This window comes from Thalassophryne amazonica, chromosome 5, assembly GCF_902500255.1.
Source record: "Thalassophryne amazonica chromosome 5, fThaAma1.1, whole genome shotgun sequence".
Classification (NCBI taxonomy): domain Eukaryota; kingdom Metazoa; phylum Chordata; class Actinopteri; order Batrachoidiformes; family Batrachoididae; genus Thalassophryne; species Thalassophryne amazonica.
In genome coordinates, this window is record NC_047107.1 from 59,147,932 (window position 1) to 59,166,946 (window position 19,015).

The window sequence follows — 19,015 nt, forward strand, 5'->3', positions numbered from 1 at the left end:
AGACCATGGCCGAACCGGACAGGCGGACCACCCCAGGGATCCCCGGCTGTCCGGGGTCGACCTGGGCTGACATTGAACTTACTAAATAAAATCCAAATCACGCAAGCACACTTTTAATATATAGATGATTTATTGCCCCCTGCTGTATTGGCGTGTGAGTCCAGAATGTAATTATCAACATCCATTGTTCAGTGTTGTTAGCTAATATCCATAGTTTTTCCAAAAATATTAGTCCTATCAAATATTCCTATTTTGGCGGTGTTCATCCTTGATCAAGTATACCATACGGAAATGTCAGCTCTCCCCAGTTTGTCTGTAATCAAAGTTACACGCATGTACACCTTTTTGTCTTTTCTGCATTCTACCTTAAGCAGATGCTTTTATTTTTACACACTCATAAACGTTGACTGTGGTGGAAGACATCAAACGCAGTATACTTTTCACTCATGGTAACAGCAACATGGCACTGCACTGACTAAACCAGTTGAACTACAAAAACACAATGAATCAATAACACTAACAACTTTGTTAAACTAACATGAAAACCACAATAACAACATTTAAAACCCCAAAACCCGAACTCCCATGATGCATTGCAGCACAATGTCAATTGTTCACTGTTATAAGATAATATTGTTAATTTCCCCCCAAATATTAGTCCTATCAACTTTCTGTTCATGGAGCATTCATTCTTGTCCCAAAATACATAACCATACCAAGCGGCAAATGTCGTCTCTCCTCCACGATCGAAGCCACACACACACACGCACACATTCATACACGCACACAGAGGCCACTTCATCCATCCATCCATCCATCCATTTTCTTCCGCTTTATCCGGAGTCGGGTCGCGGGGGCAGCAGCTCAAGCAAAGCCACCCAGACCTCCTGATCCAGAGGCCACTTGGCTATTATAATATAGATGTTTACATGCAGCCAATGATTAGTGGATTTAGCCTATACAAGGCAATATTTTGTAAGCTTTAATGAAAGTTGATTTCAGTAATGGTCCATTTTGTATGAAGTAGTAGAAAATCCTAGAGAGACCCTGTAGCGCATTCGTGCTTGTATTTAACCTAGGATTCTGCAGCATGATATGGATGAGATTTTCTGACTCCCCCGAATGGGAAGCCATTCCATTGGAGGTTACGTCTCCAGCCAGGACCAGTACCCATTTTCAGCTGGGTGGGATGACACAAATGAAATGTCTTATCTAAGGACACAGGTGGCATGACCGGAAATGAACCCAAGACTGCATATTGGTAGTCTGGGTAACTCCGTATCCCACTGAGCAACCTGCTCTACTGGAGAGTTTGCATGGAAGTTTTCAATGTACTATTATGCTGAATTTTGTTGTTAGGTCTGTGGGTTCAACATCATGGTTACACACTTGGTGTCCTTAAGTTAGAATTCTAGAGTTTTTTTCTTTTTAATTTTAACTTGGTCTTTTATTATGGAGGACTTGCATTGTGCATTGAGCTTTTGAAAATAATAAGTCTAATATAGGCCATGAGGCCTGTTGCTGCTGGTCCTTATCTCTGGATTCTATAGCCTGAAGTGAATTAGAGTCTGTGACTTACCCCTGGATGGGATGCCAGTCCGACGCACGTTACTTCATAATTGTGAGCACAAAGATCTGGAATGCACATGTGAACCACTGTATGTTTAGATAACTTTCCCATGGACAAGAATAATCCCAAAAGGCGCAAGAGATGGATTAAAATAGTAAGTTTGCCAATTATAGTTATCACAGTCATTTTAATAATGTGAACGGAACGTTACTATGGTAAACAATGACAAGACATACATCCTTGTAGTCATGGCGGAGCAGCGCAGAATTCTAACACGGCAAGTTCATATTTGCGTTTCCCATAAACACGGAGAGCTCTGTGCTTTAAAAAGTTAGAATTTTTCAACTTTCCACTTGTTAATGTAAATTAACCCCCTACCACCTGCCTCATTTTGGCTTGTCAGTATCTCACAAATAAAAAGTGAAATTTCCCATTGATGGGATATACAGGCTTAGAAGGGGTTAAACCGCACAGCTTGCTCATGTTTGTATTGTATTCTGCCAGCTTTACCTGTTTACACAGGTTCGGTTGTCAGCCAATATTTTATCCAGTACAACAATGCATCACACCGCCTGAGATACGCAACTGACTTGTGATATCTGAATTGGCTGTAAGTGTGAATGTGTTTGTCTGACTGTGTCGGCCCTGTGATAGACTGGCAGCTTGTCCATGGTGTACCCGGCATCTCACCCAGTGACTGTTGATAACGGTCCCAACCCTCCTGTGACCCTTAATTGTAAGAAAGGAGTTTAGAAAATGCATGAATGAATGTGGATCATTTTCCAGTGACTATACAGAGACTGTTTGGCATTTTTGCTGGTTGTCACAGAGAATGAATCCTGTTTCAGTGAAAGTTTGTGTAGTTTTTATAAAGGGATGTAGTTGTATAATATGTAACTGTATTTGGTGCAGTAGCTGAGACTGCTCTGTTTATTTATGAATTCTACACTGATTCAGAATTTAAGGAAGCAGATCAGCCTTCCTTCCTGTTAACAGCTGGGTGTAATATGAATAAATGCACAGAGTAATCTGATTACTTTTTGTTTCATGAGTCTGTTTTTTGTTTTTTTTGCCTGTTGTGTTTGGTCTTTCCATGCAATCATGCAATGGCGTGTATCAATCTTCGTGCATGCTTTTCGGCTGAATTTGTGTATGTATGCACATCTGTGTGTGCATTAGGATCAAAGTGTGATGTAATTGCCTTTGTGTCTGTGGGTCTCTGGGCTAATAAAAGGCAGACCGTTGTAGGTGCAAGAGAATGTGCAAGCTTAGGTAGTGCCTTATCATTAGTCCTCTTTAGAGGGCTACTGCCCTTTTCTGCCACCACAGGGATCAATTGATGAAGAGCTAAGGGAGTGGCAGAATGTGGGACAATTGGAGGGGGTTTAATGTTTTAATTATTATTATCTTATTAATTTATAGATTGTTTAGTCTGTGTCCTGCTTTGTTTGCCAAGTTTAGAAATCCTTTCAGCTGGGACCGAAATGATTGAAATGTTAACTTAATTCGGATAATGGCAACCTTCAAAGCAAATCTCTGCTTTAGGGAATTGTATAATGTCTTTAACAATTTCACAACAGAGCAGTGAGTAGATTGATGCTTGTCACTAACATGTTGTGTGTTGGTTGTTGCACTGCCAATACTTCCATCATGAAGTCATGTGAATTTACAGTGGGGTAAAAAAGTATTTAGTCAGACCCCTGATTGTGCAAATTCCCCTACTTATAAAGATGAGAGAGGTCTGTAATTTTCATCATAGGTACACTTCAACTACGAGAGACAAAATGAGAAAAAAAAATCCAGGAAATCACATTGTCGGATTTTTAAAGAATTTATTTGTAAATTATGGTGGAAAATAAGTATTTGGTCACCCACAAACAAGCAAGATTTCTGGCTCTCACAGACCTGTAACTTCTTCTTTAAGAAGCTTTTCTGTCCTCCACCTGTTACCTGTATTAATATCTGTTGGAACGCATTATCTGTATAAAAGACACCTATCCACAGCCTCAGTCAGACTCCAAACTCAACCGTGGGCAAGACCAAAGAGCTGTCGAAGGACACCAGGAAGAACATTGTAGATGTGCACTAGGCTGGGAAGAGTGAGTCTACAATAGTCAAACAGGTTGGTGTGAATAAATCAACTGTGGGTGCAATTGTAAGAAAATGGAAGACATACAAGACCATTGATAATCTCCCTTGATTTGGGGCTCCACGCAAGATGTCATTCCGTGGGGTCAAAATGATCATGAGAACAGTGAACAAAAATCCCAGAACTACACGGAGGGACCTGATGAATGACCTGCAGAGAGCTGGGACCAAAGCAACAAAGGCTACATACTACACAGAGAGAGACTCAAATCCTGCAGTGCCAGGCGTGTCCCCCTGCTTAAGCCAGTACGTGTCCAGGGCTGTCTGAAGTTTGCCAGAGAGCATATGGATGATCCAGAAGAGGATTGGGAGAATATCATGTGGTCAGATGAAACCAAAATAGAACATTTTGGTAAAAACTCAACTTGTCATGTTTGGAGGAAGAAGAATGCTGAGTTGCATTCCAAGAACACCATACCTGCTGTGAAGCATGGGGGTGGAAACATCATGCTTTGAGGCTGTTTTTCTGCAAAGGGGACAGGACGACGGATCCATGTTAAGGGAAGAATGAACGTGGCCATGTATCGTGAGATTTTAAGCCAAAACCTCCTTCTATCAGTGAGAGCATTGAAGATGCAACGTGGCTGGTTCTTCCAGTATGACAGTGATCCCAAACACACCGCTCGGGCAACGAAGGAGTGGCTCCGTAAAAAGCATTTCAAAGTCCTGGAGTGCCTAGCCAGTCTCCATACCTCAACCCCATAGAAAATGTGTTGAGGGAGTTGAAAGTCCGTGTTGCCCAGCAACAACCCCAAAACATCACTGCTCTGGAGGAGATCTGCATGGAGGAATGGGCCAAAATACCAGCTACAGTGTGTGCAAACCTGGTGAAGACTTAAAGGAAATGTTTGACCTCTGTCATTGCCAACAAAGATTGTTACAAAGTATTGAGTTGAATTTTTTTTTATTGACCAAATACTTATTTTCTACCATAATTTACAAATATATTCTTTAAAAATCCTACAATGTGATTTTCTGGATTTTTTTTTTTCCTCATTTTGTCTCTCATAATTGAAGTGTACCAATGAAGAAAATTACAGACCTCTCTCATCTTTCTAAGTAGGAGAACTTGCACAATCAGGGACTGACTAAGTACTTTTTTGCCCCACTGTAAGTACTATGTGATATCACTCATACAATGGGACAAATAATGATAGTCACATGACATACAAGCCATCAGTAAAATGACAAGGACCTGTTTAGGTGTTTACATACATACACACACACACACACACACATATATATATATATATATATATATATATATATATATATATATATATATATATATATATATATATATATATATAGAGCCATGAAGGTCCCCCAGTCTGGGCAGAATGTTCCCAATGACAAGTGTGTGGTGTTCCTGTCCCAGGTTAGTTTCTCGTCTATGTGGACTCCCAGGAAACGGAAGCCTGTGAAATACTGGAAGAATATAGTCTGGTCAGATGAGATCAAAAATGAACTCTATGGATGACATAATGTGCATCATGTTTGGAGGTCAAATGTCCCCAAAAACACCACATCAACAGTGAAGTTTGGGGGTGGGAACATCATGGTGTGGGCCTGTTTTTCAGCATTCTGCATTGGCAAACTTCATATAATTGAAGAAAGGATGAACAGAAAAATATACTGAGACTTTTTTTTTATAAAATCTGCTGCCATCTACCAGGATGATGAAGATGAAGTTAGGGTGGACATTTCAGCAAGACAATGATCCCAAACGGCCAAGTCATTCAGTCATTTCAGGTTTCAGAGAATGAAACTAAAGCTGCTAGAATGGCCCAAACAATCACCTGACTTGAATCCAATAGAAAATCTATGGAAAAAACTAAACATCAGAGTTCATAGAAGAGGTCTATGGAACTTTCAAGATTTGAAGACTTTGTGTGGAAGAATGGGCCGAAATCACACCTGAGCAATGCATGCGACTAGTTTCTCCACACATCAGGCATCTTGAAGCTGTCTTTACCAACAGAGGCTTGTGTACAAAGTATTATATAAATTTCAGTAAGCGTGTTCAATACTTTTTCCCTGTCATTCCATTTTATTACACATAACTTCATTTATGTACTTATTTGTTTGTTTCTTTGTATGTGTGGATTACTTGAGTTATTACCTAAATCTGGTGAAAATAGCACCTTTAGAAATATATTTGAGAAACATGACGTGTTAAATACTTATTTTTCCCGCTGTGTGTATGTATGCATGTATGTGTGTGTGTGTGTGTGTATATATATATATATATATATATATATATATATACAGTAGTGTTCAGAATAATAGTAGTGCTATGTGACTAAAAAGATTAATCCAGGTTTTGAGTATATTTCTTATTGTTACATGGGAAACAAGGTACCAGTAGATTCAGTAGATTTATCACAAATCCAACAAGACCAAGTATTCATGATATGCACACTCTTAAGGCTATGAAATTGGGCTATTAGTAAAAAAAAAAAAAAAGTAGAAAAGGGGGTGTTCACAATAATAGTAATGTGGCATTCAGTCAGTGAGTTCGTCAATTTTGTGGAACAAACAGGTGTGAATCAGGTGTCCCCTATGTAAGGATGAAGCCAGCACCTGTTGAACATGCTTTTTTTTCTCTTTGAAAGCCTGAGGAAAATGGGACGTTCAAGACATTGTTCAGAAGAACAGCGTAGTTTGATTAAAAAGTTTATTGGAGAGGAAAAAATACACAGGTGCAAAAAATTATAGGCTGTTCATCTACAGTGATCTCCAATGCTTTAAAATGGACAAAAAACCAGAGACGCGTGGAAGAAAATGGAAAACAACCATCAAAATGGATAGAAGAATAACCAGAATGGCAAAGGCTCACCCATTGATCAGCTCCAGGATGATCAAAGACAGTCTGGAGTTATCTGTAAGACACCTGTGTGAAGCTAATTTATTTGCAAGAATCCCCCTCAAAGTCCCTCTGTTAAATAAAAGACGTGCAGAAGAGGTTACAGTTTGCCAAAGAACACATCAACTGGCCTAAAGAGAAATGGAGGAATATTTTGTGGACTGATGAGAGTAAAATTGTTCTTTTTGGGTCCAAGGGCTGCAGACCCTTTTGTGAGACGACCCCCAAACTCTGAATTCAAGCCACAGTTCACAGTGAAGACAGTGAAGCATGGTGGTGCAAGCATCATGATATGGGCATGTTTCTCCTACTATGGTGTTGGGCCTATACGAGGTCTGTTATAAAAGTATCAGACCTTTTTATTTTTTTCAAAAACCATATGGATTTGAATCACGTGTGATTGCTAAGCTTGAACCTTCGTGCTCATGCGTGAGTTTTTTCATGCCTATCGGTTGCGTCATTCGCCTGTGAGCAGGCTTTGTGTGAGCAGTGGTCCACTCCTCTCATTGGATTTTTATTGCGAATAAATGTCTGAACAATTTGGAGCTTTGCTGCATCAATTTTTTCCAGAAACTGTGAGAGACCTCCAGGTGGACACCATTCGGAAAATTCTGTTGGCTTTCAGGGACGATTTTATGGGGATTACACAGATTGAGTGCTCCAGCCGCTTTAAAGACCACCCACAGCTGCTGAGAGCATGCCGCGCTCCGAGCGCCGATCGACAGGCTGAATCAACCAGATCATTTCCAACGTGAAGGCTTTGTTGATCCGGGACGTCATCCGACTTACACAAAAATGGCAGGAGACATGGACATCAGTACTTTTTCGGCACATTCCACTGTTACAGGAGTTTTTTTCATGGAAAGAAAAGCGGAGGGATGCGCCACCTTGCCGTTCATGGCGCGGCACAAAACCACCTCCGTGTTGGTCTCACAGGACGGCTTTGAGATGGCTTTGAGACAGCTGTCGGTGGGTTTTCAGTCGTGTGACTAACCGAGAAATTGTGGATGAGCCTGGACATGCCAGAACATGTCCTGTGAGGCTTCATCACGGCGTTGCTTTGCGCCATGCGGCTCCACCGTGACGCATGGAATTCCTCCGCTCCTCTTTCCATGACAAAAACTCCTGTAACAGTGGAATGTGCCATTCATTTCCAAACTGGACGCTGTGTTTTATCCGGGACGTCCTCTGACTAGCATAGGAATTGCAGAAGACGTGGACATCAGCACTTTTTCGGCACATTGAGACAGACGTGCGGAGGAATTCTGCGTGTCGTGGTGGAGCTGCATGGAGCAAAGCAATGCCGTAATGAAGCCTCACAGGACATGTTCTGGCATGTCCAGGCTCATCCACAATTTCTCGGTTAGTCACACGACTGAAAACCCACCAACAGCCGTCTGAAAGCCATCTCAAGGCCGTCCTGTGAGACCAACGTGGAGGTGGTTTTGTGCCACACCATGAACGGCACGGTGGTGCATCCGTCCGCTTTTCTTTCCATGAAAAAAACTCCTGGAAGAGTGGAATGTGCCGAAAAAGTACTGATGTCCACGTCTCCTTCATTCAGCCTGTCGATTGGCGCTCAGAGCGCGGCGCACTCTCAGCAGCTGTGGGCGGTCTTTAAACCGGCTGGAGCACTCCTTAATCTGTGTAATCCCCATAAAATCGTCCCTGAAAGCCAACAGAATTTTCCGAATGGTGTCCACCTGGAGGTCTCTCACAGTTTCTGGAAAAAATTGATGCAGCAAAGCTCCAAATCGTTCAGACATTTATTCGCAATAAAAATCCGATGAGAGGGGTGGACCACTGCTCACACAAAGCCTCCTCACAGGCGAATGACGCAACCGACAGGCGTGAAAAAACTCACGCGTGCGCACGAAGGTTCAAGCTTGGCTGATGCAATCACACGTGATTCAAATCCATATGGTTTTTGAAAAAAATAAAAAGGTCCAATGCTTTTCTAACAGACCTCGTATATCGCATACCAGGTATCATGGATCAGTTTGGATTTGTCAAGATACTTGAAGAGGTCATGTTTCTTTATGCTGAAGAGGACATGCCCTTGAAATTGGTGTTTCAACAAGACAATGACCCCAAACACACTAGTAAACGAGCAAAATCTTGGTTCCAAACTAACAAAATTAATGCCTCGCAGATGTGAAGAAATCATGAAAAACTGTGGTTATACAACTAAATACTAGTTTAGTGATTCACAGGATTGGTAAAAAGCAGTTTGAAGATAATAGTTTTGAGTTTGTAGCATCAACAGCAGATGCTACTATTATTGTGAACACCCCCTTTTCTACTTTTTTTTACTAATAGCCCAATTTCATAGCCTTAAGAGTGTGCATATCATGAATGCTTGGTCTTGTTGGATTTGTAAGAATCTACTGAATCTACTGGTACCTTGTTTCCCATGTAACAATAAGAAATATACTCAAAACCTGGATTAATCTTTTTAGTCACATAGCACTACTATTATTCTGAACACTATTGTATATATAATATAAGGGTTGAGCCGGATGAGATCCGCCAGATGAGTATCCGGTACGGACAAAGCATTTTTGACAAGTACGACCATGATATGAGTAAAACTTGTCAATATCCGTGGTTGTGCTGAAGGAAATTCCTCATTGGGTAACTGACTGTCTTCACGCTCTGTGTTTGGCCAGTAACACACAGCACCTGCCCCTCCCTATACAGACACATCTCATCTCATCATACAGACACAGCCTTCCAGCCTTTGACGTGCGTGTGTGCACGCACGTTGTCAAGACAACGGAGCTGCAGGTGGTTGTGGAGTCGGACAGCACAGACTCGCTGCAGATATGATCACACACTGGCGCTTCTTTTTGATTTTGTTTTAAAGCGTCAAGGTCACTGTTCGGTTCGTTTTTCTTTCTTTAGTTTTGGTTTAGTTTCGGTCTTTTATCCGCTCTGCACCCGCAGAGTGGGAGAAGTCCAGGCTCAATCGTCCACTTTTTCTCAATGATTTGTGACTTTTTTTCCTTCATTCATCATACTGAATTCATCATACTCATACTGAATATGGTGCCTTTGAGAAGAATACAGTGAACAAGGCTGACATATTATTTCCCTGTTTGCCATCACTGGATGTTTGCATGAATCACCAAGTTCACGTTACAGATCATTAAAAAATAAACAGACCACTTACACACATACACACATATAGCTGAACACATAAATAGGCTATATTAATATTTTTATTGTATATGGCTGCATGCAGTATCTGACACTTTCTCACCACAGTTCATAAAAATTCCAGTTAAACCACGCCCACTTCCAGTTTAGGCCCCACCCACTCTGAGTACAGATACGGATACAGATAATTTAGATGGTTGAACAAATACAGATATAGATAGTGGTGTACTCGCTCATCCCTAATATATATATGTGTATGTATGTGTATGTGTGTGTGTGTGTGTGTGTGTGTGTGCATGTGTATATATATATATATATATATATATATATATATATATATATAGTATGAGAGACAGAGAAATCAACAAAGCTATCACCTCCCACCTATCCTGGATTCCAGGGAACTGTTAGGGTGTGACTAAAGCTGCCTGCAGAAGAGACAGCTGTTATTACTATGCTGCTGGTACTTGCAAAAATCAAAAGGTAAAAAGTTAAAAGGAAAAAGAAGAGAATGCCAAAGTATGACACCAGTCTTTGTGCACACTTGCCGATGATGATGATGATGATGATGCCCTGTATTTCGAAGTATATGTGTGCCAAAATCACTTGTTGCAGCAGCAAGTCATACAGTAAAGAAAATAAAAATATTTACATTTCTTCTCTTTCAGTCGTTGTGCATTGAAAAACAGAACCCAGTTAAAATTTTCTTTAAAAAAATAAATGCAAAAAAAAAAGTTTAAATGAATTAGAAAATGAATTTAAAGCCTTCATGTGTGTCTGATTATCTTGCTTCACCTGAAAGTGTGGTACTTCGGAGCATGTAGGTTTTCTGCATTCTTCTCTCTGAGTCAAACCCCTTTGCTGATATGCATAACATCGTGAGTTGTTTTGGCTGAGATCTTCAGTTGTGTCTTAGGTGGTCCACTTGGTGTCACATTACCATGTTCTTAATGTTATTTTTAAAGCGATCGTTTCAACATATCAATCAATCAATCAATCAACTTTTTTCTTGTATAGCGCCAAATCACAACAAACAGTTGCCCCAAGGCGCTCCACATTGCAAGGCAAGGCCATACAATAATTATGAAACACAGTCTACGTCTAAAGCAACATAACCAAGGGATGGTCCAGGGTCACCCGATCCAGCCCTAACTATAAGCCTTAGCGAAAAGGAAAGTTTTAAGCCTAATCTTAAAAGTAGAGAGGGTATCTGTCTCCCTGATCTGAATTGGGAGCTGGTTCCACAGGAGAGGAGCCTGAAAGCTGAAGGCTCTGCCTCCCATTCTACTCTTACAAACCCTAGGAACTACAAGTAAGCCCGCAGTCTGAGAGCGAAGCGCTCTAATGGGGTAATATGGTACTACGAGGTCCCTAAGATAAGATGGGACCTGATTATTCAAAACCTTATAAGTAAGAAGAAGAATTTTAAATTCTATTCTAGCATTAACAGGAAGCCAATGAAGGGAGGCCAACACGGGTGAGATATGCTCTCTCCTGCTAGTCCCCGTCAGTACTCTAGCTGCAGCATTCTGAACCAACTGAAGGCTTTTTAGGGAACTTTTAGGACAACCTGATGATAATGAATTACAATAGTCCAGCCTAGAGGAAACAAATGCATGAATTAGTTTTTCAGCATCACTCTGAGACAAGACCTTTCTGATTTTAGAGATATTGCGTAAATGCAAAAAGGCAGTCCTACATATTTGTTTAATATGCGCTTTGAATGACATATCCTGATCAAAAATAACTCCAAGATTTCTCACAGTATTACTAGAGATCAGGGAAATGCCATCCAGAGTAACGATCTGGTTAGACACCATGCTTCTAAGATTTGTGGGGCCAAGTACAATAACTTCAGTTTTATCTGAGTTTAAAAGCAGGAAATTAGAGGTCATCCATGTCTTTATGTCTGTAAGACAATCCTGCAGTTTAGCTAATTGGTGCGTATCCTCTGGCTTCATGGATAGATAAAGCTGGGTATCATCTGCGTAACAATGAAAATTTAAGCAATACCGTCTAATAATACTGCCCAATACTGCCCATTAACATAGTAGGGTTTAGGAAAATATGTTGAGGTTGGAAGAGAAAGTCAGAGCAGCGTGTAGCGCCCACATGGATTATGTGTTTCACACATGCCATATGGGTTTTGAGAGAGAGAGAGAGAGAGAGAGAGAGAGAGACAGAGACCCCTCTGTCGTGGACACTCTGTCAACATGTGCTTTGGACGAATAAGTGTGAAATATGAGATTGTATTCATGCATTGTCTTCCTTTTTGTTATATTAACACTCATGATACACACAATGTTTGACGGTATTTGTGTGTTTTATGAGACTTCTTGATTGTTGTTTCAGGTCTTGTATTGTGTAGTAGACTGCAGTCAGAGCAGGCCGCAGCCTGATCTGGTATTTTAGAAGATGTTGTTGGTGCTGTCTCACCTTGTGACTCCTTCGCTGCCCCCCCCCCAACCCCCTTGTGTCCATATCTGTCACAGAATGTGCGTGTCAGAGTGCCCCAGTGGTTTTTTTCGTGATGACAGGAAGCGTTGCAAGAAGTGTTCCTCGCTGTGTGAGACGTGTGTGGGAAGCCGTAGTGACCAATGCACGACATGTCGGCCCGGCTCCCATCTTAATGAAGGTTCCAACACCTGTGTTGCCAACTGTGCCGATGGCTTCTACCTCGACCACGGTGCGTAAAGCTTCTCTAAAAGGCTGATTCTACCGTGTGCAGGGCCTCTGTGTGCCCCAGGCACACATTATTTGCTGATGAAATATTACGGTGTGAAACTTGTTTTGCAAGAGCGATACTTCCAGCATTTGCAAAGAAAATTCACCAACAGAATTCTGTCAACATGGGATACAACCAGGATTTTTTTTAAAGCACAATACACAGAGCACACAGATGTGATCATAATTAAACCCACCAAGAGGCTAATGTTTCAGTAATATATTTCAACAAGACATTCGTGGATTACATTGAAATTTGGCATAAGGGTAGGGTCTGTGGGTCAAGGACAAGTTTTAAGGTTTGTTAATATTTGCAGTTTGCTTGCTTGCTTCCCAGCAAAAAGGTTTCCACTCAGAGGCTGCCTGGGCCTCATTATTCATATACCTCTGGGCCCGGTTTAATAAAGTGGTCTAATCTTTTAGTCTAGTAAACTTACTAGTTGACTAAGGGCCCCTTCATACATAGTACGAATGTGGGTGAATTGCACATGAAGCAGCAATCGTATGCAATACATGTAAAATCGTAGCTGCCTCCAATGCCTCGCACACCTGTTGCTACAACTATTTGCGCACACTAGCCACTGAAAGACAGAGTGTGCCCTGGGAGAGCCCATTCGATCCCTCTTATGGCAGGTGTCGGCCAAATTCCAGGTGACACACAAACATCTACCGTTCCCTTGGCACTTAGAAAATGTGTGGCCATTCGCGCTACTTGTCTAAGTGTTCCCATGACTATGAAGTTGCCGAGTACACGTGCCAGAGTGTCGGATCCCTCACAACATGTGTGGCCCCCCCATCACATGGCGTGCGTGTTGCCCCCCCCGCGCAGGTGAGGCACCTCTCATCTGATCACAGAGTGACACCTTGGTCTGTGCGTTGAACGGACGGGGGCATGGCTGGAGCCAACAGCTGTTGAGACATCTCTGGTCCTGGACATCACAGCTGCAGAACACGTACCGTGCTTTGACAGACACGTGCGTGTGTGTACTTGCTGTCCTTACATGGAAAAACATAAAAACATATATCGCTTTTGCGACGGGCTGGAGAAACAGACCGTCAGTTCATGTGGACACACGGTAGGTGATCTGAATGTCACGTCTGTCTGACAGGACACGTGTGTCCTGTGAGCAGCGCAAGACTATATGAAAAGCCAACAGTGCGACAAATATGCCACTTTCAGTCACGTATCAGCAGTAATACACTGTAACAAATGCCAGTTGGTCAGTTATTACGGCACTTTTATCTCTTTTTAAAAATGTTTATCTGGTTGTTAATTTTAGTCATTTCATGCTCCTCTTAAAAGACAATGATTGTAGCGCAGTGGTAAAGTTTCCGTCTGGTAATCAGAGCTTTTGTAAATTGCAGGTTTGAATCCCATGAGTGGCATTTATTTTTTTAATTAACCAGGATTATTTAACCGCAGGGTTCTGTATTGCGTCCCTTTTATTTATTATTTATATCAACCCAGTGATATTCACTATTTATACTGCAGGTTTTTATTTCATTTTCCTCCACATCAGCGGCTCGATGTGGTGCAACATGTCCCAGCTGCTCACCCAACACCGTCGCGTGCACGAAACCATCACAGTGGATTCGTTCACATCTGCCCGTCAGCTCGATTTTTCCATGATTAACTCATATGAGCTGTTCCGCCGTAATTCGCCCTGATTTGTACTTATTCATACTATGTGTGAAGGGGCCCTTAGGTTAGTCGCCCAACAGTAGCCATCTAATCTCTGTTTCACATCGACAGCTAAACTTGTAGACTAGCCGTCTAACGTTAGTCAGCGATTTTCACAGACATAAGCGGCCTCGCCAGTGCCGTTGCCAAGAAACGCTTCCAATGCACGACAGTTTGTTTACTTCTGGGTTGGTTGTTTGCTACAAACACAGCCGAGTTTCCCGCACCAGAGGAGAAGCATTCCTGGCTTCAGCATCCGTAAACTTCTTCAATGGATTATTCCAGTCCCAGAACACCCCCTCCGGCCACAAGGCTATCCTTCCTTCCTGCTCCATCAATTGGTGGAACATGATAGCTGTCATTTTTGAGGAAAGACAGTTGAAGTTTTGTTGACTAAAATAAGATTAGCTTCCTCTGTAGCAGGCTAAAAACTTTAGCCGGCTAACGCAAAACTTTAGCCGACTAAGTGCTTTGTGCAATGACTAACGTAAAAAGATGAGCCAACTAAGTGAGTTTAGTCGACTAAACAAGAGTAGACCACTTTACGAAACCGGGTCCTGGAGTTGTGTCAGGAGCAGCATCCAGCATAAAAGTTGTGCCATGCGGATCTTCAAAAGAGATGCAAAAAAACCCTTCAAGAATATTTGTAGAATGTCTATTGATTTCCTACTTACTTGTACTCTGGTAAAACAGTGCCCCCATTGACACATTAGCACAGATAAAGATAAACTGATTTTATTACCGTTCTCATTTTAAAATGTTAGTAATAAAGCCTCTGAGTGCTTTAATCACCTTTGACAATTGTATTAAATGAGGAAAGTCCCTTTATCTACAGATTGGTGAACAGGAAATGCATCTGTGTCAATAGGACAACTTCAGTAGAGTGCTACAATAATTTTTTTTTTCATCTGAAAATTGCATCATGTTCTTGTTATCATGTTCTCTTATTTTTTGATTATGTAAATCATATATTTCTGGTCATATGATTAAGTCAATAGGGAATAATTTACTATGTGGGACATCTGCGACAAGTAAAGTGATGAGAACTGGCTTTTAAGACTGCTGCTTGGTTGAGGTAAACCCAGTATATTGGGGGGAAAATACACTGGCCTCTGTCTTCAGGCATTTTATATGTGCCAAATGTTTTAAAAAGTATGTCATAGTATTTTATTGCTATTAACCTCAATTCAGGGAAAAATGGCAGGTACGTGTCACATCACCGTGTCTCCAGGTAGATGAACTCTTATTTACATCTGAGATTATTTTTTTTTCTTTTTTCTTTCCCTGTCTGTGTGACTGCATCCACCAGGTTGGTCTGACTTGAGCAGAATCATCCATTTCATATACAAATAAAGACTCCCCACAATTTTCCTTTGGCATTTTTGGCTGATACTTTAGGGCGCACATATTCCAGTATGTCAGAAGAAGAAGAGCCTTTTTTGTCATTGTACATATATACATACATACAATGAAATTTGTCCTCTGCATTTAACCCGTCCTAATTAAAGTTAGACACAATCAAACCACTATAGGAGCAGTGGGCAGCCACAGTCCGGCACATGGGGACTAACTCCAGATGTACAGATGCTGTCTTGGTCAGGGGCAGAGAAAGGAGCAGAGCATGTTTTGATTGTGGGAGAAACCGGAGCGCCCGGAGCAAACCCCCACAGACACAGGAAGAAAATGCAAAAGCCACACAGAAAGGGCGTGAAGCAATCCCACAACCTTCTTGCTGTGAAGCATTAGTGTTAACCACTACGCCACTGTGCTGCCATTGTCATTGTTCATGTTGGGAAATCCCCAACACTCACTCACTCGCTCATCTTCAACCACTTACTCCAAGAGACTGGAGTCTATCCCAGCAGTCACAGGATGAGAGTCGGGTACACCCTGGACAAGACACCAGTCTGTCGCAGGGCCACATATAGACAGATAAACACATTCACGCCTACGGACAATTTAAAGTTTCTAATGCACTTAACCTGCATGTCTTTGGATGTGGGAGGAAGCCGGAGCACCTGGAGGAAACTCACGCAAATTCGGGGACAACATGCAAACTCCACACAGAAAGACCACAGGTGGGAATCGATCCCATGACCTTCTTGCTTTAAGACAACAGTGCTAACAACTAAGCCACTGTGTTGCCCAAATCCCCAACATGAACAAATAAAAATGTATGTACATTATACCAACTCAAGTCTAGGAGCATGCACTGGTGCCACACTTTGCCACATCCACAACATCACAGAATCACCTTGGGTTCTGGATGGCAACCATCCAGGCAGACAGCCAGTCCATCTTGAAATTAACCACCTATCTGCTGCAGCCAGATGAAACACGGGTGGCCTCTTGGCCTTCTACAACCACTAGGGCCCTCAACACTCAGGCACCTGCGTGCTGGATCAGGCACAGAAAAATTTGTCATATAGCCAAAATTTCTAGTAGGAACAATGGAATTGTGTGTGCATTAGGTTGGAGGCCATGGCATCGTAATGGTGGCGCGCCATGGTGTCTGTCAGCCACCAAGATGTGCAGCCGCTGTTTACCTAACCCTAATCCAAGGGCATTGCCCTGAGTTCTGAACAAATACTAATTTTCTTACAATATTCTGGCACATGATCAAATTTGTTAACTCAACTGAATGGGTTAATAGCAGCTATGTTGTGTAGATAACAGACAGACACTGAGATGATGTATGTCTTACACGTATGTCAACATGTCATTTTACAGCCAAAGCACTGTAAGCCATGGCAACTCTAGTAGGTTTTTGGCAGCAGACTTGATGTGATGTGATCCAGATTCAAACACAACATTTCAGCTGGCCAAAATGTTTGTTGTTTGGTTTATTTTAATTTCAAATTTTGCGCTGCTGAGGGATTTGCTGTGTTAAATGCGCTGCCCAGAGTTTGTTTACCTTTCTGGCAGAAACTATAGACAAGTTTGTGTAGTGATTTTTTTTGGCAAGTCAGATATATAAAATAAGTATGACAAAGCCTGATGTTCAGCTTCTGTAAAGTGTAGTTGACACAAAAAAAAGTGCACAAATAATCGCTAAAAATGATGAAATGTTTATATTTAAAAAAAAAATCCTGAACAATAAAAGTCTATGATAAATGCGTAGGTGAAGAATAAACAGCAGCTGTCTGAAGCCTGCACTCTATTTCAGCCCTCAGCTGCGGCTATATTGTTGCTGCATCATCACAAGAACTGCACCTACTGATTAAAGCCCAAATCAGTTGTAAGCACAGTGGAGGTGAAGGTGTTTTCGGACGATTTTTTTTTTCTAGTGTGGAGCTTTTTTTTTTTTTAAGGCCAGTCTGAAGTTATGGGGAAAACAGCCTTATGGTTTTGAGCCTTATTTAGACAACAATGAAGGAGACGAAACCTTGGCAGAAAACCTTCAGTCTGACAACAGTCACGATATTGGCAGAATTCAGAACACAGAATGATGATTATATATATAAAAAAAAAATAATAATAATGCAGGTGATTTCGGCATGCAGGTGAAGATGACACTTTTTTGCCAGCTCTTTGGTCTAATCAAGTGATTTTTAAAAAAATAGTTTTACTGTCTGTGACATCAGAAAAAAGTGATGGTGTGGATTTTTTGATTTTTTTTTTTTTTTTTTGAGAAAAAGGTACAAGTGACTGAAAATATCAGCTATTTTTAAAATAAATATTGTTTCCTTCTTGAATACAGTTAATGTACTGTACGTTAGTAGCATAACACGTTATTATTAAATATTAAAACCATTTACACGAAGAGAAAATAATGTAGCTGTCCGTTTCAGCAAGATCATCTCCATTTTGATGAAAATGTCTGAAAATAATTTAATTTGCTGTCCTGACTGAAGAAAAGTCCATGATGGGTTGAGTCTCTGCTGTACTGATTCGCGACCGGCACAGTCAACTGCAGGTGTAATCTGTTCTTTACATCTGCGGCTGATGGTTCGAGACTCTGCTATGAATGGATCCTCTTGTTCCACCGCAAGCCGCTTTGTGCTGCAAGTTAAAAGACTCGCAGTCCCTCACTTGCTCCTAACCTCTCAGTCTGCATGCGACGCAATTTCCATGATTCACAAAACCATAAAATAATAATAGTCAGTTTTGCCTCCATGTGGAGTGGAGAATTCACACGACACTCTGCGTGCGCGCTAGTCAATTTAAGTGTTCCACCTGCCAATCAATACGATTCTGCCAGTAAGAGTAACCATTCAGACACCAAAAATATGGTGCACCGCCAACCCAAACCGCTCTGTGGAAACGGGGCTGTCAGTAGCCTGTAAGAATCCATAAATTAATGGGGCTATTAAGATAATGGTTCCGGTGCTGTGATCACTTCTTCTTCTCCGATGTCGCGACTCGCCAAGAAGTTCCTGGTTTTTAGTGGTGCACAGTTCAAAATCCGAATAATTTATCTCTTCAGTAAGTGTGCATCAGGAAAGGATACATTTCAAACTGTTTAATTTTGGTCTTAAATACTCAAAAAAAAAAAAAAAAAAAAAAAAATACAAATCATGACACCTACACTTTATATCCATACAGGCCCAGTGTGACGAGGGTAAACACACTAACCTGTAGCAGGCTGATTTGAAACTAAAAGGTGAAATAAACGCATCTGTTTGGAGCTTATTTTATTGCTGATTCTCGGTCTGTCTGTCAGTCACCTGTGGGGTGCTACGGCTCACAAAACTCACGGTTCGGATTGGATCACTGTTTTAATATTATCCCAAACAAAAAGAAAAAAAATGGAGACAAATATAACTTTGCTTTCCATTTTTAAAAAGAACTTCAACAATGACAACACTTAATCATTTAAAATACATTTTAATTGTTACAATAAATTGCAATATGAACAACACTAGTA

General features: G+C 41.3%; 1 protein-coding gene across 3 annotated transcripts in view; it reads left to right on the forward strand.

The window, feature by feature from the left end:
- The window catches only part of pcsk5b (proprotein convertase subtilisin/kexin type 5b), a 330,784-nt gene that overhangs the window by 178,695 nt on the left and 133,074 nt on the right, over positions 1-19,015 (forward strand). For all 3 annotated transcript variants that reach the window (XM_034170406.1, XM_034170404.1, XM_034170405.1), the window contains exon 16: positions 12,236-12,429. In XM_034170406.1, the coding sequence (XP_034026297.1) occupies positions 12,236-12,429 (194 nt within the window). The remainder of the gene's footprint in view (positions 1-12,235; positions 12,430-19,015) is intronic.